At 38.3% G+C, this 20426-nt stretch overlaps 1 protein-coding gene across 7 annotated transcripts in view; it reads right to left on the reverse strand.

Annotated features, from left to right (window-relative positions):
- The window catches only part of TENM1 (teneurin transmembrane protein 1), a 769900-nt gene that overhangs the window by 211505 nt on the left and 537969 nt on the right, over positions 1 to 20426 (reverse strand). For all 7 annotated transcript variants that reach the window (XM_058032978.1, XM_058032976.1, XM_058032977.1 and 4 more), the window contains one exon: positions 19533 to 19811. In XM_058032978.1, coding sequence (XP_057888961.1) covers positions 19533 to 19749 — 217 coding nt within the window. In that variant the 5' untranslated portion in view covers positions 19750 to 19811. The remainder of the gene's footprint in view (positions 1 to 19532; positions 19812 to 20426) is intronic.

The following is a 20426-nucleotide window of genomic DNA, read 5'->3' on the forward strand; positions in this document are numbered from 1 at the left end:
AAATAAGGAATTTTTACACAGAAATAATCCTGATCCTACAGGGACACAGATGAACCTTCTCTGTCCCCAGAAGCAGAGAATTCTTTTGGAGATCACTTGAAATTCTTCATGTTAGAGGTTTTGTTTTTCAAGAGTTTCTCAACTAACAAGATGCCAGAGGAAGCATCTTTGGAGCTACAGTGTGGATGCAGCAGTTCCCATTTTAATTTAGGAAGAAACACTTTCAGTATCATATTGGTTAGAAATTTAATCCTTGAAGTTCAAATAGATCTGAATTATTGCTGGCTACAACCTTTCCTACTCCAAATAGTGGCTTTATGAGTTAAAATACTTCCATTCACAGGATTCTGTTAAACAGAAATTTCTACTGCAGGTACTCATAAATATCTCTCCTTTAATGAATTTTAGAGTTATAAAACCATAGCAAATGCCAGGAATTAGAATGTAAGCTAAATTTCATATAAAGGAAACCAACTTATTCTCAAATAATGACCACACTAACTCTACCCTACTAAAGACAGGAGGATAAAAAAAATTTAGTTACCACAGATGAGAAAGAACTTCAATATCATTTGTGCAGATAAATTGAATTCTTCTAGTATTACAGTTGAAATAGAGTTTGGAAAAGCTTGTCTTACAACACATTCACATATAATTTCATTCTCCATATGCAATAATCTATTAAGAAGTTACGGATTTTCAAGAAAAAAATATTGTCTGCTTCCAAAAACTCTGTCATAAGAGAAAAGCATTCCAACTTTCTTTCAAGTATTGTAAAGGTTCCTTGGCTCAATAATAATTTTTCTATTACAAGTTTTGGCATTTACATTTGTGTTTGAGGGAAGCAATAGATAATGAATCCTTTCTTCTTGTGATTAAATTTTCAAAATTAAACCTAGCCATAACTAAAACTTTCATAAAGGGCAATAGAACTATGAATCAAACTATCTCAAGCAGATTAACTAAGTTTCCCTTTGAAAGAGTTTCATATGCACAAATAGTTTTCCTCCAGATGAAGCAGGGGGTGTGAAGCAGAGGGGCACTGCTCTGCTCCCTCTCATCCTGTGCATCCACAGCTCTCAACAGGCAAAGCTGTGCTGGGATTCTGCCTTGGTTTCAACTCTGCATGCACTTCAGACAGGAAAGGCTGACAAAATTATTAGAGTGCAAACAGAGTACCAACATTCTTCAAAGTGAAATTACCCTCAGACTGTGGCTCTAGCCCTACAAACTTGAATTCAAATCTGCTATGCCCTTCTGGTAGTAATTTCTGAAAGCAGTTACATTTAAACCAAAGTCCCTTTAATTCAAACCTCAGTCTTCGATGCCCATGATATCTAAGCATGACAGCTATTCACTTCCAAAAAAATTAAAAAAGAGACAAAGTTATGAAAATAATAAATAATTTCTACCAACAGTTTTAATTTTGGTTTATAAAATACATTTTAAATAACACTGTTTGTTCCTTAAAATATTGAAATATTTTTGTTTTAAAAATTGCAGTTGAACCAGTACCTTGAGATAAAGAGCACCTGCTTTTAAATATAAAAGATGTGCAAAGCAGGTATCTTTATAAATTTCACTGACTTAGTTTTAGAAGGCTACACATGCAAAAAAATCCAGAAGTCTAAAAATGGATTTAATTTTCAGGGCTGTAAATCCAGAAGTTAATTCTATGCAGCCAGTGGGCTGGCGTAGCACTTAGGCTTTAGGTCATTGTGACTGTCTCAGAGTAACCACCAGGCAAGTGCAGAAATTTGGGATGGTGGAAAGACTTTTAGAGAGCTGCTATCAACACCCATTTACCAGAAATCTTTTCCTTTACTGCTGAGACATTCAGCAGACCTGAAGCAGTCAGATCACAGACAATGCTCAAAAAGAATCATCAGAGTAACTCAGCTCCTCACCTTAACTTTCACCAGAAACTACAAAGCTCTAATATCATTTTAAAGTAGCCTAAGAGAGTATCAAGGGTACTACTAGCCATCTTACTTTGAAGTGACATGAATGCAAGGCATCAGCAAAGGGAGCCAGGCTGGAGCAGAGGAAGGTGGTTTTGATGCCCTGAGCCAGTTCCAATGAGGGATCAGTGAATGAGTAATTTCAGCACAAGTGAGCAAAAGGCTTCAGCCACGCTGCACTGACCAAGCCGCATTTATTCACTTTCCAACTAACTGTTAAAAATGCTGGAAATTAGGAAAAAGTATTCGCAAGGGAGAAGGTACCACTGAGAAATCTAAGCACAAAGAGACAAAATCTCTTTAAGGAAGGGGTGCCAGTCCCCAGCAGCCCCTTGTGCAGTGAGAACAGGAGCCAGAGAACAGCACTTGTGCACAAGGAGCAGTAACTGCTGCTGCTGTGCTGCCGTCCCAGAAACAAGGAGCAAGATGGAAACAAGGAACACAGGAGCAACACCAGCCCTGGGCACAAGGAGATGTGCCCACGAGGAGGCTCTTGCCCTCCTTGTCCAATTCAAGCCTGAAAAATCCCATTCTGCAGGTTCCCAGAGTTGCCTGGTGGGCTGGCACAGCCACAAACATTCTGCCAGCCAACCTCGCCAGGTCTTGGGGATCAACCCCACAAATGCTGCCCATCCTGAAGAGACATCTGATACCCCCAACAAGCATCCAGCTAAAAGGACTCTTTAATGAAGCCCAAATGTGGAATTTACATCCATTGGATTCTTGGTGGGATGTCTAACATCTGCAGAACACTACACCTAATTTTATATTTTTTTCTCTTTAAATAACTGAAATTGGAACCAGTTTTGGCAGTCAACAGCACATCCCCAGCTCATAGAAGGACCAAATTAGAACAGTGAGCCCAGGGCTCTTTATCAGGAGAATCAGAATCCTACAGAGCAATGACTGCTGGCCAGACTACCAGACTATGAAGCATTTTAAAACTATCTATTAGGTGAGGCTTTCAAGAGACACTGGGTGATGCCTCAAAAAGATATCTGGAAATCTAGCTTTGTTCTGAGATTTTGAAAATCCCATGAATCTATTTTTCACTGTTAAAATATTTCATTTTCCCCACAAATTTACTAACAGATTTTTAGTATGTAATCACCTTTTTCACTGGGAAAAAACTCAAGTCAGACTGCAAGATGCCCCCTAATAAAACCTGGGGCAACTAAACAGTTTGATTCTGACCTATGTTCGAATAGGGGTGGAGGTGTGTGCACTTCTTTTTCCTGATTAGGCAAAAATTTACATATGAGGGGCATGAACTTAATAAATTAACATATACTATGAAAGCAGTGTATTCAATTTAAACTGAACTGCTAAGCAACATTCAGACAAAGAAATTCACCCTTCAGATTAACGTTGGAAGAAGAAAGGGAAAGCAGAAGCATGTGCACAAGCTGCCCAGCACTTCCCCTCACATCCAGTTAGGTCCTGCTGTCAGTCTGCCATCAGTGGGAGCACATGGAGACAACCTGGCACGTCCGTTCCGTTTGATCAGCCGGCTGGGGACACGGCCTGCCGCTCAAACAGCCCCTCGTCCCCCCAAACCTCTGGAGGGGTTTGTCATCACACGTTCCATCTGATCAAGAGATGGGAGATTTAACTGCCTTCACATAATTCTGACCACTTTCGCTCCCTCCTTTCCTCAAGTGCTCGGTTTACCAAAGAAATTTCAATAACAGTTCAGACTTAAAGGTCAGCTCTGCTGCAGTTTAATATTTGAACAATTGAAGGAAAATCATTGGGTTTGCATGTTGTATTTTCACACATACAATCACAACAACTTTTTTCAACTGTTTAACTAATTTTTTTACAAGACCTTTATTAGATTTTCTGATATTTACAGATATTTGTTCTTCTACACTGTATTTCTAAAGGCAGTTATGTAAGTTATAAAGACTACTACATTCTGCAGCTGCAAAACATAAAAATATTGGGGTTTATTTCACCAAAATGCATCAAAGAAATTCACCTGAAGGTGGTGGCACCATTCCAGCTCTATACCCCCAGAAAATAATTTTGGGGTAATCTTGCATCACTATCACAGAACATCATTATTAATTAAGTTAAATAAGTACTTTTTAAAACACATACTATCCTAAAATGCACATCATGATTACCAAAGAAAGATGAAAATCTGAGACACTTTTGTCAGCAAGACAGTTCCCAAGCATACAATGTGGTATCTACAACATTTTCCATCTCGAGATTTGATGTAGAGCTCCCAAAGAGGAAGTGCCACCATCACTCCAGTGCTGCACCAAAGATAATTAAGCATCAGGAAATTCCAAAGATGACCAACTCAAAAGACCTGTGTATACTGTCATGAAGTTTGAGCAAGTGTGAGATGCCATGATCTGGCATCAAAACTTACACAAACTTTGGGAACACAGTCACAACATGGTGAAATGATTCCAGTATTGTTAGGAGCAGTTGGCTACAATTTTTACAGCTCTAGACGTCTTTAGTTTCCCTGCCCTTTCTTAATGAGAGCTGTAATTGTTTAAAATACAAAATCACTCCTAAATGGCACTCATTTTAGTAGCTATTCTAGTCCCTGAATTTGAAACCTCTAGCCTGAGATTTAACCACATAGCGTTTTAATCTTTCACAAAGCCACAGCCATACAATTGACACCTGGGAAATGACAAGGCACTGACTGATACTGAAATGTGATTTCTGCTGTTGAGAATTAGTGGGCAGGCACCTTCTCTTTCTAATGCAAATCACAGGTAGTGTTGATTAGCCAAAACTAAAACTAAATCCCCTCCATCATCAAATAAATAGATACATATACATTGATAATGCTTAGAAAGATGGTTGGGAGGCTGACTACCTAACATGAGAGAGCTCAAAGTTGTTACCAACTTTGACAGATAAATCCTGAAAAGAAAATCAGAAAATGAAATAATTTGTATCTTAACAGATTGAAAGCCACAGGAAAAATTACCTACAGTATTGCACTGCCCATAAAAAATTGCTTCTAAAGTTTTCCAGCATCTGCCTTTCAGACATTTTATTTGGGGAACAGAAGTTGCACACTGGTGACTCTCTTCATAGCCAACATACCTTGGGTTCCACAGCTGTGAGCCCGTGAGCTCTCCTTAATTCTTGGCTCTGCAAAGGTGCTCGATCAACAACGCTCAGGAAGAGTCAAAGTTAAGAGCCTGCACTGCAGCTGAGACTAACCCAAAGAAAATAAATCAAACCCAAATGGCACTAACACATTAACCTACAGCACCTCTGTAAACTCTGCCATGCCCTGAAGGAAAGCTTGCCCTAGGCTGATAAGCAGAGCTCACACTCTGTATTGCCAGAAATACTTTGTGCCTCGTTATTAAAATATTCACACAGTTGGAGGTGAACTAATTGAGGCAGTGGAGACAGTAACACAGAAGGCACTTAAAATGTAATTAAGCCATGATCAGAAAAGGGACACATAAGGGAGAAAGCACTGAAAACAGAGACTCCAGAGAAAACACCAGATTCAAACAAAAATGAGAGCAATTGTGTATTAAACCATGTTTAACGACATTTATGTGTACTGCTAAGAGAATCTGTGCAGAATTCAAACACTAAGGCCACAGATAATCAGGAAAAACCACAATATATAAATTTGGTTTAGGGTTAATACCTGCCAAGGAGACAGATGCTTTGAGAGGAAGATGGCGCCACCCTCACCTAAGCAATTCTCAGTCATGCTGGAGATCTAAGAAAAGGAATGCTATAGGAGCATTCAGTGTCTCAATTCTTTTGGTTTTATTCTGTAAAAACACAGTTAACCCTACTGCTGGCTGTTCTGGAAGGACTGCAGCAACAACTGTTCCCTCTACTGAAAAAAAACCCAGCTCACACATGCACTCACTATATTAAGGAGGGGGGAAAAAAGCCCCAAAACTAAAAGACTTAAAACATGCAACTATAAACTTCACATTTTCAACACATATAGCATATTCTTTGTAATAAACACTGTATTTTAGAGATACTTAGTGATAGTCTGCAGAATAGTCAATTTTTCCTTCAGTTTAACTATTTTATAGGGAAAAAACATATCAGAAAAAATCCCAGGCTAATATCCAGTTATGCAAGGATTTTTTTTCAGATCAAGAAAAAAGGAAGCTTTGTAAAAAGGTTTCTTCTAATGGACAGCTCTATGTGTTAACCACACCTAAAAACCCTTTTCCATTGCTTTTTCCTATTAAATTTGTTTCCTGCAAATATGCTGAGTGAAGAGCCTTCACAAAAACCAGCTCCCCATAGAATGTACAAGTCACATGTGAATTTTGCCTTTTTTCACGTTTTCTCCATTTAGTATTGTCTCATTTCCCTACCAGCTGCTTCACCATTTCCTGAGCTGCACCATCTCGTGCTGTGTCCAATATTAGACACAGCAGTGACAGAGCAAATGGGAAATAAACAGCACAGCTGATCAGGACAACTGGCAAAGGATGCAAGCAGCACATCCAGAAGTGATTGTAAGTAAAAAAGCCCCAAAACATTTGGTTGCAGGAGCTTAAACTACTGATCTCTAAAAACACAGCAAGATCCTCACTGACTTGACTCTAATCAGACAGAGAGAGCTCTGAGAAATCATCCTGAGTCCTGCTCCAAAGAGCACAGGAACGGAGCACTGAACTGGGAGCAGACATTTTCCAGTGCTGGCACTCCCAGCAGAGGGAGAAGGAGGGAAGGATGGGCTTGAACTCAGGGGGTGTGAACATGAGGGTAACTCAAACCTAAGCAGGATGAGCAGTGACCTGCCATGCAGCTAAAGAGAAAGTGAATACAGGACTAAGAACTATTTTTGCCAAGCTAATAAAAAGTATTTATTTGAACTATCTTGTCAACATACACATTCAGAAGAGTATTTACACACCTCAGCTGTCCCCTTCCCACATCCCTTTGTTTTTCTTCAATTCAAAATGAGGAATCAGAGGACAGATGCTGGGACAGACACCTGAACACTGAGTGAGAAGCAGGTCTCCTACTGAACAACTGAAGAGACACTGGCCAGAAAATGTCACAAGCCAGAATTTTCCTGTTTAATACAGTTGTCCTCTTGCTTAGACTAGCTTGCTGAAATGATAATGAACAAATTTGTTGAACATGTTTGGAGGCTAATTTAAAAAAATAATGATGCAAACATTGTAAAATTGTGCTGCATGTTGTCAAAGACATCAAGTTTGTAAACGCCTCATTTGCAAACAATCTGTTGCTGAACTCTAACCAGTTCAGACACTTACTGATCTCCCACCACTATAATTGTAGCTATTTAGAGGTTTTATTCATTTTAATAATAATGACAGCAATAATACTTAGAGCATAGAAAGAAAACAGTATTTTTGTGTATTTTCATCCTGTGTATTTTAGGACTTATTAGCCATTAAAATATATTTTCCGCATATAAAGTCTTCCAAAAAGATCATAAAATTAAACTGAAATACTGGTACTTGTTAGCAACAATATTCCACTCAATTGACAGTTGAGATAAAGCCATTACTACATCCAATTTAAGGACTGAGATGTCTTTTAGTAACAACAATCTTGGAGAAAAACTTAAAAATCCTGAAATATAACGTCTGAACACTCAATTTATCCCAGTGGTATCTAAACTGGAGCGCCAAGGTCGAGAAAACAAACACCTTGTTTGAGGCCACAGTGCTCTTAGCTCAGGGGAGGGACCTGGAGAGCACATACAAGGTAAGTGGTAGGTGCCTCTATTTCCTTAAAGCACTGCATAAAGGAAGAGTTTTCTAACCCTTATGATGGTCATTTGACCCAAATCTGATAGCACAGATGATGGAGCATTATTAAAGCATGAGGAATCATAAGCTCTGTGCTGCCAAAACAGCGACAGCGATGATGGGTTGCGTGAGAAGTTGGGGCTGTGTGAGTGGAGCCGCTCGGGGATGACAATAATTACCTGTGAAATGAATATTCATCACTTGGGTGAATTCAAGGCTGAATAATATTTCACTGGAGAGTTGGGATAATGTTAGGCAGAAGCTGGCCAAAGCTGACACAGCTCACTTTGTACCGAGGTCTAGTGCAGCTGGATGACACACAGATGGGTGCCAGGAATTCATGAACTGGAGACACAGCCTGCAGCAGGCAGAGCCACCCCCTGTTATAGTTTGTAAATACAAGCTGAAAATTAGCTAAATAGCTTTTTTATTCCTGAATGTATGCCCACCTTTATGCCAAGAAATACATTACTACTGTTATTTCTGCAAGCAGTAAATAGCATTGAGCTACCCAATGCCAGCCCTTCCTTTTCTCCATAACTCCAAAATCTGTCAGAGAACACCTTCCTTTTTTAGAGTAATGAAATTTTTCAGAGGCAACCAATTCTAAAGGTACAGTCAGTCTCTGCCAAGCTCTTTGTGAGCAGCACAAGCCTCCAGCCAGCTGAACACCTGGCAACTGCCCCAAAAGCACAACAGCCACTACACAGGGACTGAAGTAGAATACTTAATCTTTTATGTTTTCCTTCTTGATTTAATAGATGTCATCAGACTGGGGGAAAACAAACCAACCAACCAGTCAACCCAAACACCCAAAAACCCCAAAGAAAATGCGTGCTAAAAGTCCTCAAATGCTACCAACGAAGGAGAAGTGTGGGGAGGAGCCAAGAGATACTTCAAAAATAATGAAATCTTCAACAGTCTGATCCAGCAGCTAGGGCATAAAGATGCACAAATGATTCTGTAAGTAAGGCTTTTCCTTTTAATTGTCTGAAAGCAGATTAGTTTCCTAAGCATAAATAAAAGTAAACTATTAGCATCCATCCCTGAACACCAACACTCTACAGATCAATAGCCAGTAACTCAACAATTAACTGCAAACTTTTAAGTAATTGCTGCTACAATATCAGCTTAAACTCACACCTATAGGCACAATTCTCACTGTTACCAGGAAGAATCATATCCCCAGAATCAACAGCTCAATTACTCCCTTGAGAATCTATATGCAAACCAAACCAACCAAATAAATACTACAAATATTTCCTTTCCAAAGCCACTAATGACACACTTCTGACAAAACACTACTCAAGGTTATGTATTGACACATGCACAATACATAATTTGTAATGTACTCCTTTGTTGTTAAAGAAGAAATATTATTTTGTGATTTACAGTAGCATGCCTAGTAAAGGCAAAGGACTATTTTCATATAGAATTAGTATTAAAAACAGGCACATGGTTTTTCATACTTTTATCCATAAACAGGCATACAAAATCAATTTTCCCCTGTATCTTCAAAGCAAAATTCCACAGAAAAGAAAGTGAAAGACCACAACAAAATCGAAAGACCACAACAAAATACAAAACCGTGTGTCAGACAGCTTCTCCTAGGACTAAAACCACAAACCTATAAAAATTAATGGATTCATTTATTAATGAATTAAATAATTAGGAAATTAATTTTTAAAATCAATAAAAAACCCAAAGTATCTGCACAAATTCCTCAAGCTAAGTTTAAATGTTGGGGAAGCAATGCAAACTGTCATCAGCCCATCAGAACACCACCCTGGCAGAAGGCATTTGTGAGTAAGGATGTTTAAGTTACTGTGTTCAGCTTTGGCTTTACCTGCAGAAACAGCACAAAGCTGAAAGTTCTGCCTGTGCTAACTGGGCAGGTGCAGGGCACACTGTGTCCTTCATCACAGACACGAGTACAGGGTGTTCTGACAATAAACTAGGCTGTGGCTCAATGACACCATGCAAAACAGATTCTCTAGTCAATTTATTACTTTTTTTTACTTTTTTCACTAGAAATCATTAAGTATTACTGAATATAGAGCTGGCTCAGAAAATTTGGATAAACAAGAGGAGAAATTAAATATATTTAAAGCAACCAAAATATTCTTTATGTGGTTGCAGGCACAATGGGAGGAGGAATGCTGTTTATGCAGGTGGAAACTGTGTTTTCATTGCTATTCTTACACTAAGTAACTGACGTGATGATCAGCCAATGTATGCTCACATAAATGAAGATTTATGCAGGAAGAACAGGCAGCTATTTCAGCTATTTCCCTTTTTTCCTTTCTCAATTGAAATGCAAAGATTTTTTCATACCATGCCTTACTCTTCATGAATTCTGTATTTTCTTTCAGAGAGTGTAAAAGACAAATGAATTTCATAATCCGTTCCCAAGTACAAAACAAGAAAAGGAACATCAGCAAAAGGAAATTACTAATACATTTGCAAGCAACAAAGGTGAATACCTCTGGGGGCATCTATTAGTCAACATTTCTAATACTTATCTATTTAAACTATTAGTAATTGACTCCAATTACAAAGAACAACCCCAAATTTGTTCAAAGTTCACAAGAAGGTGCACATACACTTCTGACTTCTGCCTTTCCTTTAATGTTCTGCATCTCCATGTATACAAAAACATCTTCCAACACATTTTCTGGCAATTTTTCTGGACTAAACAGTGTAAGGTACAAGACTGCTCCTTAAAGTAATGCAAATAGTAATGTAGCAATGCAGGTCATCAATGCCAGGACATTAATACTGAATAAAGCATAGGTTTTTTACAAAACTTATCATTCACATCTGATTAGTCACAGTGCTAACATTACAATTTGAATTTGCTGGCTTTCTAATAATCTCTTGGTGACTTTCACAGCAACTGTTTATATTTTGGTATTTGACTTTCCTATGTTTTTCCTGGGGTTACAGCTGGAAGTGACTATATCAGTGTTACTCAGAAGTCACATGTTTTGTTATGTAACTGGTGCTTGGGGAGTAGGGGGCAGTGAAAGAATTATTCAGCTGGTATTAAACATTTCATTATTCCTTCCATGGTGTTTCAGCCATCTGAGCTAAAGATACTTCATCCACTTGCAAACTCTTCCGACAGAGTGACAGCAGGATTTTAAACAGTCTTCAATAAAACAAATTTTGAAAACGAATCCTTAGATTTTGAATCACATTCAGAGTTTATTTCACATAAAGACCTAAGTTCAGAAGAATTTGAGCCTCTTCCTCAAGAGAAAAGCTAATTCAAGCTCTATATTGGTTAGGGTACACCCACTCTGTTTATCTAGATATGCAGCAATGTCATCGAGGCACTGAGCTACTTCTTGACAGTTCTTTACTTTGAGACATACAAAACCTTCTGACAGAAACATAAATGAGAAACCCTGGGAAGAAATGTTATTTCGTTTCAGCATCTGCTCTACAAATGAAGATAAGCAAAGCAGATTTCTAGTTCCAGAAAATGACAGCTCTTCTTTGTTTAAAAGAGAGTGACATGAAAGACACAGCAAGAGAATGAACATTAAACTAGACTGTGGGGCAGAGCTGTGTGCTGGTTCCCCTGCCCTGACACCCTCACTCTGCCTTGATGCTTGCTCCTGTCTCGGTTTAACTCTTGACATCTTCTTGGACACTCTTAAATGTTATAGAAAGAGGCTCAATTAATATAGCAAGAACTTTTAACAGATACAATTCCAGGTTTTGACAAACAGAATTCCAAACAATTAACTCAAAAGTATAAGCCTCTCCTGTAGATATTCCATCAGTATTTGGCACAGGTTACTGCAAAGGTTTCCATATCTCACAGAACCATAGAATGGTTTGGGCTGGAAGGCACCTGGGATGGCACTCACCACATCAGGTGGCTCAGGGCCCACCCAACCCGGCCTGAAACACTTCCATGGATGAGTCCTCCACAAATACCTTGGCTCCTGTTACACTGCCTGCATTACTCTGCCCTTCTGGTTTTTACTTTTATGCTTTCTGGCATTTGACACCATGGAAAACTGGTGATTCAGAGAAGAGAATGGAAATTCAGATAGTTTGTATCTGTGCACCAACAAATGGATTGTTAAACTTGTGTAACATTTGGAGAAAGCTTTTTTTATTCATCAGATGAGATTTGTTAGCAGGAGATTGGAAATGCACTGTGATCCTTCACTACTTTATTTCCCCTCTCTGTAGGTTTTTTTTTTCTCACTTTTCCCCCTCTCTTGGATATCCACTTTTTAAATCAGAAGAATTACTTAAGAGAATGAAATTATTTTTGATCATATGAGGCATTTTTTTTTCCACTGAGATGATGGCAGCTGAGACAGGATCGGAAGCAGCGTTGCAGGAATGGTGACAGCAGGTTACAAGCTTTTGTAGCACTTTGTGATCTAGGAAGGGAGCACCCACTTCAGCCTCGTGGGGAAAGAAGCGTCTGCACATTGCGTTCACTCATGTATTTTGATTTGATGAAGGCAAGGAAAAGTATTCCCCCTGTGAGATTTTCAAATGAAGGTACAAACACAGAGTTTTCTCACCCCAGTTATTCCAGGGAGAGAAATTTCCAATTACTTGGCAAATCAAGAAAGAATATCTGGAGGGGGTCTAAACCAGAGTGCTGCTTTTCCTTTCCTTAGACTTGGCAGATCCTCCCCACAGAGCAAAGGCTGCAGTCCAGGAAGCCACAGGGAACTGCTCATGGCACTGTTTTTCTCTGGGAGACCGAAACACCACCGTGATTGCAGCACAGCCAGCCAAACAAAGCACAGCACACCAGGAACCCCTTTTTGTGCAAGGGAATACACGAGCAGACAATGCACTGCAGCTTTAGGAGTGTGGAGTCTTTTACTTTGCCTCGTATGTGATTTTTTTTTGGACAACATGAAGCTCATAAACACTCGGAGCAGATGGTGTAACACACAGCAACAGGAGATGGAGCTTATTAGCTGTCGCTTCCTTCCGCTAGTCCCCAGCCCAGAAATCTGAAGGACCTTTAAATCACCCTCTGCTGAGCTGAGTCCCTCTCAGGAAGCAGCACAAGGGATAAACTGTGTGCTCTCACACAGAAATCACTTCATTATGCTTCAAGGCTGCTCTAAAGCACACAGGTACATAACACGCTTCAGTTCTCAGAAGATTTTCTAAAATTAGCTAAAAAAAAACCCCAACATTAAAAGTCTGAGCATCTGGTATTTGTAAAAAAAAAAAAGAGAAAGAAGATCCTAATAACACAAAATATCTAAGCTGTTTTCACACTAACCCTGTCTAGTAATAGCATTTTAACAGAAGTCTTCTATATTTTTGAAAATTTTCTTCACTAAATCAGAATTTCAAGGAAAGTGCTTGCAAAAAAAATTGGTTTCATTTGTAACCAGTCTGTTCATAACTTCCTCTTACAGTACCCAGGAATGCTTCATTCCACTGTCCTACAAACACCTTCCACCGCAGCTCAAGGCACAGCCCCGAACAAATGATGCAGCTTAAAGGTTAAAAAAAAATTCCTTCCTTCATTTACCAATGAATATCACAAAGAAAACACAGGGAACAAGAGAAGTAACTACACCTAGCTGCAGAGTTCCAAACTACCATACTTCTAAAAGGCTGCTTAGCAGCAGTTCTCTTAAGAGCATTTTTTTTGCACATTCTTTTTCCTGTCCTTTTCACATTTAATGATCTCCCTTTCAGCTACAAGCATAAAAATATGCATTTCACCATGTGCTGTTTACATGTCAATGAACAGCCAATGAAATATACTTTGGCAGTCTTTTGACCAGGAGTACTAAATGGCTCCCAAATAGGAAACTGGCAGGTGGAGTGGTAGTGAACTGTAACACCCAGTTCCACTGGCCACCAGGTTACCACTGGAGCTTCTTAATATCAAGAGACTTGGGGTGCCCCCCAAATAAAATTTCCCCTTCACTTACTGCTCTTTGTGGAAGTTCATGAGCATAGACTCCTAAATTCACCCAGATAAGTGCTCCAAATCTCTATCAAAACAATGAAAAATCACACTGCTGGCATTGGTTTCCTCTGGGAGAGCTCCCAAGACCACAGACTCGTGGTTTGCCAGTTTGTTATTCTAGTGTTATACATAACAGATTAAGGGGAGAATCTAACACAGGCTTTTTTTACCCTTAGACACCATTTAAAAATAAGGTAATTGTAACTAAAAGCACATACTACATATAGCTCAAATTCAACTCTCCATGGCCCTGGTACAGACACAAAGCAGATCTGCTGTCCTGAATGGATTTACATAATTCTGGGATCAGAGTAGAATATGGTTATTACATAAAAAGCTTTTGTTGCTTCACAGTTGACAAAACACCACCATGACATTCTCCTGACAGGACAATTTCCTAGCAGTGCCTGTCAGCATGCCTTTTATTTAAGTCTAGGACTACCAGTAAAATTGGTTTTGACTGGTCATAGGATGCTAAGAGTTACATGTGTTTAAATCTTCCTTCCTAGTGAGCTGAAAATCACCGAACTTTAATGCATAGCAAAACAGACCTCCTGTTCCTGCACCTCAGAAGTAGTTTTTCCCTTCTAGGGAACAAAAGTGCTTTTCAGCACTGGAACATTGCTGTTGCCTCTGTATCCTCACTGTTGCTGGGATGTATCAGAGGGCAGAAAGGGGAATTGAATGGCAACAAGAGAAAGCTAAAAAGAGAGGATGAGACAGAAGTGGCCTCAGGCTGCAGAGCTTTCTCACACCGATCCAGGACTCTGTGAAGTCAGTGGAGTTCATTTGATGAAGGCTTTGAACACTTAGCTGGATCTGTTTACCTGGATCTGTTTATCTTCAGGATCTATTGCTCCTGAAGATAATTTTATATGTGCTTTCCAGAAAACATCATGTCACCAATCTGGAGCTTTTGTCCACAAAAATGGTTTCCTTACTTTTTAATGGGCTAAAAGCAGAGTAGGCCAATTCTTTGTGAGGTACTCTGTCATTTCCTGCAATACTAGCAATGCTGATTTCCTCACACGGATTTACCAGAACTTATTTGCTGTTGGATTCTCCTGTGAGGAATAACTCCATTTTGCTTTGCCCATAATGCAGTTCAATACACTTATCTTGCCAGGAAATGAACATTTGTCTAACCAGAAATTTACTGCCATATGCTCATATTGTTAACAATCAATAAAGTTTATCATGCCAATGACTCGATCCCAGATGATTATCCTATCAGGAATTCATTCCTCTAAACTAGTGTTTTCTTACAAATCTATAATTAACCTAAAAGCCAGAAAGCTTTTCTGTACTGCCAGTATTTGTAGAGTACAGCTCCTTTCATATTTGCTTGAAACAGAGAAAGCTGTGGGAGAAAACACTTCTAATTATGTAAACATGTCACAAATAAGCTTGAGATGTATGTATGGTGCATCTATAGGAACTTTCTTTCCTCACAGCCAGGTCTGTCAATGATTTTCCTACAAGAGCAACATTTTTGATAACTTCTGCCAGTTCCACTCCATCTCCTTCAAGGACAAAACAGTATGTTTACCAATTCTTCCAAAAATTAATTTACTCGATTTGCCAATATCTCCAAACTATATGATATTGAGTCTGGCAGGAATTTACTTTGTAAGATGATCTTGCCAGGATGAGATATTGCAGGTTTACATATCTTCAGACAAGCAGGATTCTGAACCTTCCAGTTAATAAGAGAATGCATTTTCAGATGTACACATTATGTGTTTAGCACTGACTCTTCAGGAGTCAGCAATGCTTTGTCAGGAGATTTTTCTATCTGCTCACATTGAGTTGTTAGGCCAGTAAAATTTAGTTGGGCTTTAAACAGTTTGTGATGTTATTTGGTAAATCTTAAATTGTCAGATAACTGCAAGTTATCTGTATCTTATCCAAGTAACACCAGAAACTGAATTCAGCTGGCACTGGGCTCTATACAAAGGACACCAGTATTAAACCTCAACAATAGCATGTAAAAAAACTGCTTGATCAATAGATCAATTCTGTATTAATTTGGGGTTTCTTTTATTTTATATTTTCCTACAAGACCTGCAAAACCAACCAATTAATATCTCTGAAGTGTAACATTTGAGATACAATTTCAGGAATTGTAAGGAGTTAAAAATACTGACACAGTTAAATATTCTATATTTGGATACCGTTTTCAATGTTTGCTATTTATATGCTCACACAATGTGGCCTTTCAAACCGACAAGAAAAATGTTTTGAAAAGACTAACAGCTCTGTTCAATTCTAGAGGATTAAATGATTCCTTTAAGTTCATGTCATATAAAGTTCTGGTTTACTACCGATTGTCCATATATGCACACATATGATACCTAATACCATATGATTTTACATAATCTCATATTTCTATTGAAACTTTTCATATAAATTATTCCTCAGTATTGACATTAATAATGAAATACACAAACTGTTTATAACAAAAATCTTCACAGAAATGGCTGAGATACAACAGTATTTTGTGTAACAAGTCACATTTTACTCTGAAGCTATTTACTAAATTCAGATGACTGTCCAGTCTAATTTATATAACCTATCTTGCTTAAGTAGCCAGTACCAGTTCTTTGAATTTTCATAAACATCTGAAGCGCTGATTCTTCTCACAAAACTAACTAGATGAGTGCTCACACCCCTACACTTGTTCCTGTTAAAAGTTTCCCTGTTCTAATTATTTTACTCTGACATAATTTCTTCCCACATTCCATCATTAGAGCTCCCTGGAATGCCATCTCCCAGTCATCATTATCACCCCAAGCAGGGCTGTTACTGTGTGTTTCTCATCTATTCTCACACCTTTCCAGGATGAAGTTCATGGGTATTATCCTCACTGTGCACTCTGCTAATTCATCACACTCAGGGAACTGTTTCAGCTGTAGCTAGAGAAGAATATTGTGCCACTAAAGAAGAGCATTTTGGCACTAATTGGGGATGCAACCTTGGATGCTCCAACAGCCTTTATAGGTAGAATTATTTTATACAAGTCTCCAGCACTGGTATGGTACAGCACTCCTTGCAGAACAGTCCCCTTTGAAAAGAGGGTGCTGTGGAGGTTTTGGTTTTTTCATTTCTTTTCCTACATTCAGAAGATGTTACAAACATCTAGAAAAATCTTGTTAAAGATTCTAATAAGGCATTTCAGAAAAGAATGGATTAAAAAACAAAAAATCCCATTGACAGTTTTATGGATTCATCCAGATTCACAGTTCAAACCTGAACCTTTTTCCTGGTGTTGACTGAGTAACTACCAAGAACTGCCAGGAACTTCCACATCCCACACTGTGAAACCTGGGATCCTTTTGGAAATACTTTGACTTCACTAGAACTGCAATCCTACCTGCCTGAAGTCTGAAATTTTACACTCAGCTTTACAAACTCTTTTGCTCTTTGAATTTTGAGCACCACCAGTTTTATATTTCAAATCTGCACTGCTTGCCAGGCCAAATATTCAGGTTCAATTTGTGGCAGAGAAAAAGCATGATTTAAATGACTAGAAAGATGTCACGATGAATTCCCGAGAAGCCAAATGGAAACACTCAGCAGTGCAATTCCAATATCAGTTATTCCAAACTGAATTCATGACATAAGACAAAACTCTGATTTCTCATACAGGTTCAACTCCATCTTTACAAATCAGTGCACGTAAATAGGATTTTAAAAATATTTTGAGGTGAATAACACAGTGTTTAATAATTATATACTGACCTACACAATTCTGGGAAGAGGTAAGGAAATATTTAAGAGCTGCCCTGCATATTGGCAAAGTACTCTTAGAAGCTTAAGTAATTTTTCTAGAAACATGAACATCAAGCCTCATCCTGCAATCTGAAGCAGTAAAAGACTTTAGTCCAAAAAGAAAAATAACAATGTTTGAAAAATAGAAGATCTGAAAATTCACACAGTATCTCATAAAAATTAATTTGAATGGAAAAATCTTGGGGCATATAACTTCAATAAAATAATCATACAACATGAGTGCAAAATACTTCCTGGTCTGCGCAAGCACATAAGTGATTCCTTACAGGTCACTCCTGAATAACCGAGCTAAGTTCATGCCTGACAACTTCTTACAGAAATGCACACTAATTTGGCTATTTCTCCAAAATTATTAATGTGATTGCTTTCGGAGGCAATGTTCTGGAAGAATAAATCCAGCATGACACAGAGGCTGGTTTCTGATGCCTGCAGCAGCGAGTGCCAGCCTTTCAGACATGCCCAAGCCAGAGATGCTGCAGCTGACAGGAATATCAACAGCAGCACAGCCCTGCACACCCAGCTCCATGCTGGGGTTTCTCCCACAACCACAGGTACAAGCAACAAGGGAGCTGCTCTGAGATCTACAAGAACATTTACACCATCCAGAGGTACAACAATGCAGCCAATCTCAGTTAATTAAACTCTCATAGCATGTTCAAAATAAGGTCACAAACAACAAACAAATCTGTTTTCTAAACAATCCTCTGTTGAAATCTATGTTTATGACTTTTTCTTCCCAAAAATAGCAGTTTGGTGACTCTTTGGAGGGAAGATATGCACACAGATGGGGGCAGCCAAGTATTATTACTCCCATGAATTACAGGTACTTTCAGACAACACCAGTATTATGGGTGTAACTTGAAGTACAATATCTGCAGTAAAAACCAAAAATGCTGCAATAGCTTTGTAGCACAGCTGTTCCAAATTTCACATTAATTTACACATCACAGAGAAGACAAATTTTCCATCTTCAAAAAGCCTATTTTTCATTCCCTTGTAGAAAAACATAATTACTTTTATCTTCAGAAAAGTGAAGAAGGCTTTTCTGAGTAAGCAGCGAGGGCTTTGGGGGCAGGGTGTGTGTGTGATGTGGCTTGTTTGAGGATTTTGGGTTGGTTTGTTTTTAAATAAATACTTTAAGTTTTAGCTGAGAAGTACTGGCCACACTTTATTGTAATTTAACCACTTCCTTGAAGAGCAGGGAGTGACTGGCCCCAGAACCCTGCTGCTTTTAGCTTTAAGGGGACAGAACTCTCATTGCTTCTGACACACTGATTGCTACAAATATTCTCCCTGCCCCACCATCCTGCCTGGACTGGGGACAGAGCAGAAAGCAGCAGCAAAGCCCCTTCTGTGCTCACTGTGTACAAAAAGCAGCATGTGGGTTTACAGAGTCTGTCAGGAAATGCTGCAGTAAATTCTGCTCATTCCTTCCATTTCTTTAGTCTGTCTTTAGCTTCTGTCTCTAATCAAAGAGAAGCTTTTCCTAACTTTAGTTCAGCTATCATCATTGCTCAAATATTTGTCCTAATCATGCAAAAGGCTAAAACAGAAACTTAACTCTTGGGGTTTTTTTCCTACAATACGCTAATTAACTGCAGTTTTTAAATTACTCGATTATTTATATGATTAGGAATGTTAAGAGAATTGTTGTATCTGAATTAATTCACAAGCTTTGTAAGCACATGCAGAGATAGCCTGCAGCCTCAACGTTGATTTTATAGCAAAATGCACCCAACATATGCAAAGGCAGTAAATAATTAATCACTCAACATTGTTCAAAAGAGTAGCTCCTACTAAAGAAAATATTTGTCTGTACCTAGCATGTGATGGTTTCTAGAATACCAGTCAGTCCATCCTGCTGAAAATGCACTTAAAAAAAAAAAAATTCCTAAATTTCTGATATTACAAGATGATTAAAGCTAGGTAAAAAGTGGGTTGATACTATGAGACTTTAAGAATAAAATGTTTGCTCAACTCCTGATATTTTTTCATAGTGCATAATCCGAAAGCAATAATCATAATTAGTAGATAAAATAAATTATTTACCTTGCGTGGACTGGTCAATGGCTTTTCTTTTTCTGCTATGACTGTTATAGTTAAGTCTCAGCTCTTGGCTATATTCATTTAGAGTTTCTCTTGAGTCATAGGATTGCCTTTGCTTTCCACCATCTTCACTTTCATCTGAAGAACTTGAGTAGGTTAGATCCACCTCATGTTTAACTTTTGACAGTGGCTGGTAGGGCTTGCAGTCCATCTGCTCCATCTCTGATTAAATAGGCTCAAAGTCATGAAAACAAGCAACTGGAATGCCTTAAGGAAACAGTCCTAGAAAAAAAACAATAATTCATTTCAGACATACTATATACTTTTAGATCAAAAAGACCCATTTTTTAGTTACATAAACCAATTAAATTTCATTAATATTATTGTAACCCAGGAAAGAAACTGCATGTCATGTTTTACTGTTCGGGCTTTTTAAAATAGAATTAAAAAAACAGCTACTTGAAGGAAGAAATCAAAACCAAATCTTAAGCACTGTCCTAAAAGACCAAGCAATAACTGTATCCTATATAAAAAAATACATTACAACAACTTATATTTGATTTCAAAGATGGAACAGTTACTATTTCTCTAAAGGGATGCATATCCATATTAAGTGAAAACGACATTTTATGTCTTTTAAAATATGAAATCTAGAAAGCAGAAAGTTCACTCTTTTTAAGTATTCTCCTGTGACTTACATTACATCTAATCAAGAATAAGACTTCAGACATTAGAAAACCACCAATAATCTAAAAAATAAAAGTATACCACATTGTTACTCCAGAAGAGCATGCAATCCTTCAGAAAACACTCTTTTCTTTTAGATTTTGAGGACATTTCAACAGGAAGAAGCTTCTACCCTGTTCTACAACCTCTTTTCTTCCCCTCTATCTCCCA

This window comes from Melospiza georgiana, chromosome 12 (assembly GCF_028018845.1).
Source record: "Melospiza georgiana isolate bMelGeo1 chromosome 12, bMelGeo1.pri, whole genome shotgun sequence".
NCBI lineage: Eukaryota > Metazoa > Chordata > Aves > Passeriformes > Passerellidae > Melospiza > Melospiza georgiana.